The sequence below is a fragment of the Urtica dioica genome, chromosome 10 (assembly GCF_054948205.1).
Source record: "Urtica dioica subsp. dioica isolate 48M chromosome 10, U.dioica_male_clone48M_v1_H2, whole genome shotgun sequence".
In the NCBI taxonomy this organism is placed as follows: Eukaryota; Viridiplantae; Streptophyta; class Magnoliopsida; order Rosales; family Urticaceae; genus Urtica; species Urtica dioica.
In genome coordinates this window covers 20,726,342-20,735,783 of record NC_142765.1, presented here as the reverse complement: position 1 = coordinate 20,735,783, position 9,442 = coordinate 20,726,342, and the positions used below count along the sequence as shown (strand labels likewise).

Here is a 9,442-nt window from a genome sequence, read left to right as displayed (position 1 = left end):
TCCAAATCCAAATCTCCCCTAACTTAACCAAAAGATCTCAGAATATAACAAACTGTATATGATATGTGAAAAGTTCACAACGACCATCACAAAAAACAACTCTTGAACCATAAAGATGACGATGGGCTCAATAAATGGAAGAGGTTATTGACATCTCTAAATATCTGTAAATATATGAAGGTACGAATAATAAAAAAATCCAAATCTCTCCCCCCCCCGTAACTTAACCAAAAGATCTCAGAATATAACAAAAACAGCTCTTGTACCATTCATATATATATATATATATATATATATATATATATATATATCTTAATCCAAAACATTTGTTTGGCTGCTCAGGCAGAATTTCATAACCGTCGCGGCCAGCGAGCGGGCCAGGTCATCCTGGGGCAGCGAGCCCCATCCGCCGCAAGCACGAAGCTGGGCAGAAACACAGTCCCTCCCTTGACCGCCGGAGACTTGGCCTTGTTCAACACGGACTCCGTGGGCTCCACCGCCCGGGGCCTGAACAGCGGAAACGCCCACTCGATCCCAACCCCGCCCATCTCGTAAGTGACGGTCCACGAGTCCAAGTCCGCATAGCACTTCATCACCCACACCCTCACGCGGCCGCTCCCCAGGGCCTCCACCACGCCCAGCCTCTCGCCGCCCTGCAGGGCCCACAGGCGGGCCCCGTACCGCAGGTGGTCCAGCTCGGGCCCCGCGAAGCGAGAGAACCTCCCGCGGCCGTAGCAGAGGACCATCACTTCTTCGGGATCCTTGTCCTCGGTCGTCATGAGCCAGTGCATGCGGTTGCGGACGAACGGGGACGGGTACGCTCTCGCGTCCGAGAACCCGGCCGCGATCTCGAACCTCTCGTCTATCTCCGGGACGAGCCTCCGCCACCTGGACGACACGCTGGACCAATAAGAAACCGTTCCGTTATAAGTAGCCATTCACAAAAATATGTAGCTTTGCCACGTCTGAACGATGGCTAAATAATCGGTTATATTTTTCTTAATCAAATTTGGTTAACTTTGTAACCCATGTAGTTTTTATTTATTTATTATCATAAAGAAATCCAAAAAAATTCAAACTTCGGGGCTAAAATCAAACGGGTGAGTTAAGTGCTAAGATATTTTTATTTCGAAGTCAATTTGTAATTTTTATAAGATATAAAAATAATAAAGGCTATTTGAATAAATTTTTTTTAAAAATCAATCGGTTGGGGTTGGTTACTATTCTTTTTTAGGTAAATTAAATAATTAGGAGAACGAAAGAGAATTAAGAACCTTTGTTAAAAAAATGTATGTACGATCGAACAAGAAACCAAAATTTCAATAGATTTTATTCTTCTTGTGAATAATTTGTAAACAGAGCCAATCTCTAATTTGACCATAAACAATAAAATGATTGAAAGGACATACCGGAAAAAAAAAAAAAAAACGAAGGAAAAAAAGAAGAAGAAACGTACTAGTTGGTTCCGAGAGTGTAAGAATACGCTTGTGTAGCATAAGTCAAGCGTTCCGAATCGAAGACTTGAGCGAGGCTGACGATCTCATGCCTTTCGACGTCCGGATAGTACCCGAACCCGAAAACCGGAGGTAGTCTCTGAAAGTTCTGGTTTTCCGTCGGAATCTCGAACCACGGCAGAGTCGGGACAAAGTGGCACCGCGACATCGTCGGATTCCACATCGCCACCCTCGGATTATCCTCCGGCGAAACCCATCTCTGAGAGCTGGCGTGGAATTTCTTGAGCTCGGGCCCGCTGGGGAACCGGTGGGCTGCCACGCAGACGAGCCCGCCACTGTAGCCCACGATCTCGACCCGGCGAGTCGGGTCGTTCTGGAAGGGCTGGTTAGCCAAAGCTGTGTTGGAGTGCGATCCGGCGGGGTCCACGGCCTTGGCGGAGAAGAGAGTTGCGGCGCCGGGGAGGTGGGTTGAGTAGAGGATACACGTGTACGCGTTGGTGTTGGATTCGAGGGTTTTTCTTAGCTGGGCTCTGGCGAGGAACGGCGATCGGATTCGGTCGTACATGTGCCTTGAGGTGCAAGATAGTTGTACTAGGGTTTTGAACGGTAAGTTCATCAGGATTTCGTCCCTGAACTCCATGCTGTGGACAACGGCTATATAAGTTCTTGAGAGAGAGAGAGAGATGATGATGAAACAGAACCTTGTAAAGATGATTGAAATGTGTTTCTTGGTTCTCAAGTTACGTACGACCGCCTTATTCTTTTGCGCTCTTTTATTGCTAGCTCCGTCTTCAAGAAAGAAAAGCAAAGGGAAAGAAGAAGATGAATCAAATAATGGTGGAAATCTCTGTCTAAATAACTACAGAATTCTTTAAGATTTCTGAAATGTTGTTTGGGTGATCATTTCAAGAAAGTATATATATATATACTGTTCCAGATTCTTAGTTTTAATATCTACGAACTAGATTGATTTGGGTCACGTAATGATGACAAGAAATTATTCGACAAAACGGTATGAAAATCATATTCCCAGAAAACGAACATTCAACATCAGAAAATGAGGCAACGAAACGATCAAACAACACTTGAAAGAATAGCAGAGTATTGCCATGAAACAGCAAGACAAGAACAAGAAGAACATAATAACCAGTAGGTCAGACGTACGTACCAAATCCCGCCAAAAAACCTTGATTCTCTTTCCGCTCTATATTTTCTTGATCGTAATTGGGATCGCTTTGTAATGATTAGATGATTAATTTAGTTAAGGAATAGACAACGTACGTATATATAATAGCTGTCTCGTCTCAGCGTTTACAGTGAGTAGATTGTCGTTATATGTTGCCGTTTACAAGAGGATTTTCTACACTAATGCCTCGCCAAAAAAAAGAAAAAAAGTGACAAATGTTCGTTATATGTTGCATTTTTAGATTAAAAAAAAATTTGTATATTAGCCATTATTTATAAATGGACTCAATGCAACAATAACAGAGAATTAGACTTATTAATCAATTGTCTAGGTGGAAAAAGATAATATATATATATATATATATATATATATATATATATATATTATATACATTAATATATACTTCTAATAATAATATTAAGAGGCAATGTTTTTATTACTGTTCATAATCCACGTCTTTTTTTAACTTGTGCCGAGCCGACCCAAGCTATCTGATTCTGGCTACATATTGAATTTACTAAAAAAATATATATATAAAATACATCTCTCATTCTTAGCATTTATGATTAATCCAAACCTATTAATACTACATTTTGCTTAAAAAAAAAGTAGTACATTTGTTTGTGCCATTTCCAATTCTTTGTCTTTTCATCTCTCTTTTTGTTTCACGCCTTTTCCTCTTCTACCTCTCTTGACTCTTTGTATTCTCTCTCTGCGCCACCGATCGATCACCCTATAAATTATCTTCTCTCTCCTTTTCCCTCCCCCCATATTTTTATTTGGGTCCATTAAGAAAATAGTTAACTTAAACGTTTGATATTGTTAAATAGTCAATGTTTGTTAAATATTAAGTAAATAACTATATTCATATATTTACAGAATTAAATCTTAGATAAATAACCATCTCCACATATTAGCCTTTTTCATGCCCCCTCTAGTTTTAACCTCCTTCGTAGTCGGTCACATCTTTTCATTTCGACTAAATCTTTTCATTTTTGGCAAATATGTCGATCACAGCTCAAGATCTGTCATCTCCATCGTTATGAGGTCTCATTCTAGTTCTAATTTCACGCAGTGAAGACCAGTCTCACACCAGTCCACCTTCAGTGAGTTCTGTTACCAAATAATTAGTAGAAGAGAATTTAAGAGACCAAACAAATAGAATTCAACATAGAAAGCAGCGAGAACACTTTCCTTTTTTTTACCTGAGAAACTGAATTTTTGGATATTTATTTTATTCACCAACTTCCTCAATTCAACCACTGGTTGCCATGGCGTCCTCAATTCTCTGAATCACGATGCTCAGACTGCAACGGCCTTCCAAAGCTCTGACTGCTTCTCGGTGAGCGCGTTTATGCCATTTCAGAAGATTGTAGGATTGAAGAAGAGACCACCTCGCTTGATTCGACATCTTACCCGAACAAAAAGAAACAGCTCTTAGCCAAGTTTTAGAATTACTGACACCATAATATCCTTAAGAAAGAAGAAGAAGAAAAAAAAATACCTCAGCAATAGATAATGGGGGTTGAATTTGAGAACAAGCGTTCCTGAAAAGATTTTCGTCGTTTTCTCCGCCCTCGGCTTCACCGTAGATTAGAGCCTCGGCCGCCATTCCTGCAAAAAGAACCATACTATACCTGGCATGTTTTGCACGGAATCAATGATTTGTTCAAAATATATATATTGTTCTATTAAAGCATACAAAATTTTAACACACGCACCTGTCAAATGCATTACCATCTAGTCGTCCTTTGGCTAGGTCACTAGACAATTGCTCGTCCCAAAATTGAGTTCCTGCCTAAAGAGAACATGTTTTCGGATATCAGGTTTTCTCTTATTGTTTGTTTTTCAAACTAAGGTTTCTTTCTTTTTCTGTTTAAGTTCCTTCAAGGTACACGCACGAAAATAAATAAATAAATAAATAAATTACCTGCCCTTGAATGCCCATTTGCACTGCAACAATTGGGTCTATAATGACTCCACGAATAGGGCAACCCATTAGATACGCTGCGATACCGGTAAATCTATTATTAGTGTACGGCTTTAGCGCCTTGATGTCATACAATGTGGTCTTATAAAAAAAAATACTTGCCTATCAAGAGATGCCCCGCTTCGTGAACTAAGATTCTACGTCTGTTCGGAGGCCAATAACTCGAGATCTGAGCTACACAACAACCCCCGAGGAAAACAGAATCGGCAAATGCTAGCCCTAATATTGCTGCAAGGTTGGTCCTTATATCGATGCCTTGAGATAGAAGAAACGAGGCCCCGCCAAGGAAAGCGATCGTCACAGCTTGAGAACTTGCCGAAAGACCCCATTTTTTGGGAGCGAATTTTTCCGCTGGAATAGTTAATAAAGGGAAGGGAAACAAAGCCTTTTAAGAAACTAGATGCCCTATTGACCGGTCAAACAATCGAGATTGCAATAGAATCGGAAATTTAAATAAAGGATATAATATTAATCAGACAAGAAGCTTAAGCAACTAGATTTTAAAAGAAACACTAATATCAAGAGAGATTTATAGAGCACCTTCTAAGCCAGTTGAATCCTTCAAGACAGTTGGAGTCACAGTTCTTGGTCCCTCCAAAACTGCACAGCTTGAGCAAAAAAATAAAAAATGAAAGCATTAAATTTCAAAAGAAAAGAAAATGAAGTAAGTTTATATGAAAAGCCTGTTTCAACCTTCTTTTCAATAAAATTCATGCACATATAACGAAAAATCAATGTCTGTACAAGCCAACACAATCGAGCCCGGTAAATTTGCTTTCACACATCGAGAACCTTTGATTGGCCTCAAGTTAATTTTCCTTTGGACTCATGTTCGAAATTACCCAACGGCACAAATGGGAGAACAAACTAACAAAACCAGCTTAAAAATAGTCCAACAGCAAGTTGGTCGTGTATAATTTGAACACCGCCAAGAATACAACAAGAACATAGCAAGTAATGAAAGTCGGTACACGTGTCACAGAAATAGTTTGAAGATGTCACAGAAATTCACAGTACCAAAATAAAAACAACAAATCTAGGTACTTCGAACGGAAGAAGAGTGAAATGGATTACCTATACTTCTGAATTTGCCAAAATAGGTCAAAAAGCCTCTGTTTTTAAGAAACCCGTAAGCATTTGCGACGAGTCTCATATCATCGGCGTTCAAACACGTGTCCAAAACCTCCCAATCCCTATCTGCCTCGCGAAACCCTAATTCTCGGAGTCTAGAAGAAGACGACTCGTTCGAGCGTTCGATTCTAATCTCCTCGGTTTCCATGGACTTGAGGAAATTTAGAGCTCCGGCGAGGTCTCTCCGCTTCACTGCTTCCTCGTAGTCTCTCCATCCTCGAATAGCCGATCTCTGAGTGGTCCACCTCGGCGGCGATCGGAGAACGGGGCTGCGCGACGGTGGCTTAGTGAAGAAGGAGTGATTGCGAAAGAGAGCTCCGAGGCTTGGCGAAGCAAGAGCAGCCATGTGTTTTTCGGGCAAGATTTCCCCAATTTGGGAGATAATTTTTTGCTTGTGCCTCTTTTCTTTTGGGCTTAAAGTGTAAATTTCGAAGAAGTTCAGTGGGTGGAAAGATAAATATGAAACTTGTATAACTGTTTGCACAAAAATAAAAATAAAAAATAAAAAAAACACCATATGTTTAATTGTTTATTTTTATGAAATAATACATGAATGCCCATTAAACTCCTACACGTGTAATCTGATGCCCCTTGTGAAATCCCAATTTTTTTTAGCTTAATTAAAAAGCTAAAATTTTTGTGTTCGAGTTACGTTAGTTTTTTTTAATAAAGTAGTAGTGAATGATTTGTTTATGTGATAGCTTTAGTGTATATTTTTTTTAAAATTTAATATACTCTTTAGATTACAAAATATGGATATAATATATTATAAATAAGTTATGTATACATACTTTTTATATATATATATATATATATATATATATATATATATATACATTATAATAAATTAAAGTATACATATTACTTTATTTTACATAATATAAATTAGTTAACGTTTTTTTTATATATATATATAGATATATAAAAGTATCTTATATATTATATATGTGCTAAGTCACTTACGTGATAGATATATATACTTATATATATAATCAGTTTAGTTTTTTTAGTATACGTTATATATATATATATATATATATATATATATATATATATATATATATATATTTATATAAAGTTATTTATATGCGTGCATGTGATGTGCGTAAGCATATATTATGTTTTTTTTATTATAATAATAATTAATATATTAATATTAGAAATAGGATTAGGCTTTTAGGGTTTGGGCTTTTAGGGTTTATTTAAACCCTATTTAAGCATCCCCTCCTCTTTTTTTTAACGCTTCTTCTCTGCTCTCTCTCCCCCATTCCTCTTTTGGTTTGAAAAATTCGTAGCTCCTAATATGTATGCTTTCTTTTCTCTGATTCGGATTCCCTGAAAACGTTTTCTTAAAACGCTTGTGCTGGTTTCAAAAAAATTGTTTTTTGCGTTGATTCTTTTTGGAAACGTTAGTTTTAAGTGTCTTCTATCTAAATCTGCAATCGAAAAATATTTTTATGAAATACAGAATATTTTCCGATTATTTTCAAATCGGCGCACAGACCTGAAACCTATTCCCGATTTTCAGACTTTAAACGCTTACTTTGGATTCAACAAATTTGCTTTTACGTTGATTCTTTTTGGAAACTTTAGGTTTAAATGTCTTCTATCTAAACCTTTAATCGAAAAATATTTTTATCAAATACTGAATATTTTCTGATTATTTTCAAAACGGTGCGCAGACAGTTTTTGACAAAAACTTTAAAGTTAGATCTTAGCACTTCTTTTATTTTTAATAAATAGTTAAAATATTATTTTGGCCGTGATGCCTTTACAAAAAGTGCTCAAAATTATATTTTATACGTACTTGATTTTTTACAAAAGTTTTTCCAGAGTTTCAGTTTTCTCCGAAACCCTAATAGCCAAGGGTATTTTAGTAATTTCACGTCGGATCTCGTTTCTGAAAATTTACAGAAACTAAGTCATGTATTAAATCCTTTTCTTACCTGATAAGTAATAGTCAACCTTTTCCGTTTAGGTTCCGAGTCATTAAGAGCATCTTTTTCCTTCGACGGTCTTCGATCGTAATTCCGATATCCAGGTGAGAATAATCTCACTGCAACACGGATTAGTTAAAAATATATATATATATATAATACGTATTATGTGATATGAAGTATTTATGTATTGTGTGAATTTTTGTGTGTGCGTGTTTGTTCGGAATGTGCTTGTTATGATATGATATGACGATATGTGAGTTTATGTTATTATCTTATGCTGTGTGTTAGAATATCTATAACACGTCTTATGTTTCTAGCTATGTTATCATGTATGTTTTTATCTTATGTCGCTCATGCTTTTAACGTAATAAACACGATTAATAAGTTAAGTAAGCAAGAGAGTCGTACCGCCTCGAATTACGGAGGTACCTAGAGGAATTTCTCGAGCCGAACTACGGGATCACATAGAGAGTTCCTCATATGTTTATGTATGTGACGGGGCGTACTATGGGAGGTCGCAGCCCCATGGTTCGTTACCAAAGTGTACACTGAAATCGGTACGGCTACTCTAGGGGACCCCCGAACTAAAATACGATAGACTTTTAATAGGGTATCTCATGTCACGGTTAAAATTTAAAGTACTAATAACCGGTTCATGCATTGTTGTTTTATGGCTTATGTTTTGTGAGTTATAGTTATTCTCGCTGAGCGTTAGCTCACTCTATGTATTTACGTCCGTGTTGTAGGTAAACAACATATGAACAAGTGAGGAGGGTGGATCAGCGGCGGCGATAGCGAGAGGGTTGGGTTATGGTTGCCGTTTTCAAAAATAAAAGACTTCCGCTTTGCTTTCAGTTTTTCAATAATCCAAACCCAAGGTTTTATTGTTCATGGTTTAAGTTATGTTTTTCAATTTCGTTAAAGGTTACGACTTTATTTATGGAATTTATTTTACGATGGTATTTTGTTGGTTTTAAATTTCCATTATGCAACTTCGACTTTTTGGTTGTTTTCGTTCATCAAGTTTAAATGAAAATTTATTTTTAGGTTACGAGTTTTCAAACTTTATATTTTAAGTTATGTTTTAAAAAAAAAAATTTACCTCAAATTTTCTTAAGTTTTAAAAAGTAAGATAAGTAAGACGGTCCGAAAAGTCGGGTCGTCACAGTTGGTATCAGAGCAACGAACCTACGACCTCCCTTCGCTATCGATCGCACGGCTTCCCCCTACTCAAGTAAGTTAATTTTGTTTTATTATGTTGTATGTTTAGCTTTTATATTTCTTCTTTGTTAGATGGACGTTGAAGTAACAAAACACGTGATCGCGGAAAGCCAGAGCCGCATTGCTGATGGTGACCTCATGATCAAATTCTTAGAGACAAATCCTCCAGTTCTTAGCAGCGCGATGACAGATATCGTCGGCACTCGAGAATGGTGCAATAACATAGACATCCGTTTTAAGGTGTTGCAAGTTCCAGAGAGATTGCAAGTTTCCTTTGCACAACTAAAGGTCCACTGGAAGGTATTGGAGTATTGGCAAGAAAAGCTAAGGGATTACCCCGGAGCTGGATGGGAGTACATGAAGGATGGGGTTATACGAAATTTCACCAATAAGGGCTGGCGTGCAAAAATGGAAAGAAGGCGTTATCGTCATGTTTTGAGGTCATGGAAGATGAAAGATGGGGAGACTGCAAAGGAGTACCATAATCGAACCTCTGACATGCTATCCCACGTTCCTTTTC

At 37.6% G+C, this 9,442-nt stretch overlaps 2 protein-coding genes across 3 annotated transcripts; both read right to left on the bottom strand.

The window, feature by feature from the left end:
- Positions 1 to 350: 350 nt before the first annotated feature.
- LOC149383896 (uncharacterized) lies at positions 351 to 2,834 on the bottom strand. The gene is made up of 3 exons (XM_089627941.1): positions 2,156 to 2,834; positions 1,457 to 2,095; positions 351 to 900 (listed from the first exon to the last, which is right to left on the bottom strand). The coding sequence occupies exons 2-3, from the start codon at positions 2,092 to 2,094 to the stop codon at positions 351 to 353; spliced, it is 1,188 nt and encodes a 395-aa protein (XP_089484067.1). The 5' UTR covers position 2,095; positions 2,156 to 2,834.
- Positions 2,835 to 3,180: 346 nt separating this feature from the next.
- LOC149383895 (ATP-dependent zinc metalloprotease) lies at positions 3,181 to 6,196 on the bottom strand. 2 transcript variants are annotated; one of them, XM_089627605.1, is made up of 8 exons: positions 5,705 to 6,190; positions 5,171 to 5,230; positions 4,733 to 4,981; positions 4,571 to 4,647; positions 4,362 to 4,438; positions 4,145 to 4,277; positions 3,846 to 4,051; positions 3,181 to 3,753 (listed from the first exon to the last, which is right to left on the bottom strand). In XM_089627605.1, exons 1-7 carry the CDS (start codon positions 6,105 to 6,107, stop codon positions 3,896 to 3,898), a joined length of 1,155 nt encoding a protein of 384 aa, XP_089483731.1. In that variant the 5' UTR covers positions 6,108 to 6,190; the 3' UTR covers positions 3,181 to 3,753; positions 3,846 to 3,895. The 2 variants fall into 2 exon arrangements, with proteins under 2 accessions (XP_089483731.1, XP_089483733.1); XM_089627607.1 differs by lacking the exon at positions 3,181 to 3,753 and having other exon boundaries at positions 3,911 to 4,051; positions 4,145 to 4,254; positions 5,705 to 6,196.
- Positions 6,197 to 9,442: the final 3,246 nt, after the last annotated feature.

Coding starts and splice junctions, on each gene's coding strand:
- LOC149383896 (XM_089627941.1), bottom strand. CDS start 2,094: ATGGAGTTCAGGGACGAAATCCTGATGAACTTACCGTTCAAAACCCTA. Junction 901..1,456: donor TACACTCTCGGAACCAACTA/GTACGTTTCTTC, acceptor TTATTGGTCCAG/CGTGTCGTCCAGGTGGCGGA.
- LOC149383895 (XM_089627605.1), bottom strand. CDS start 6,107: ATGGCTGCTCTTGCTTCGCCAAGCCTCGGAGCTCTCTTTCGCAATCAC. Junction 4,982..5,170: donor GGATTCAACTGGCTTAGAAG/GTGCTCTATAAA, acceptor TAACTATTCCAG/CGGAAAAATTCGCTCCCAAA. Junction 4,278..4,361: donor GATGGTAATGCATTTGACAG/GTGCGTGTGTTA, acceptor AAAACATGCCAG/GTATAGTATGGTTCTTTTTG.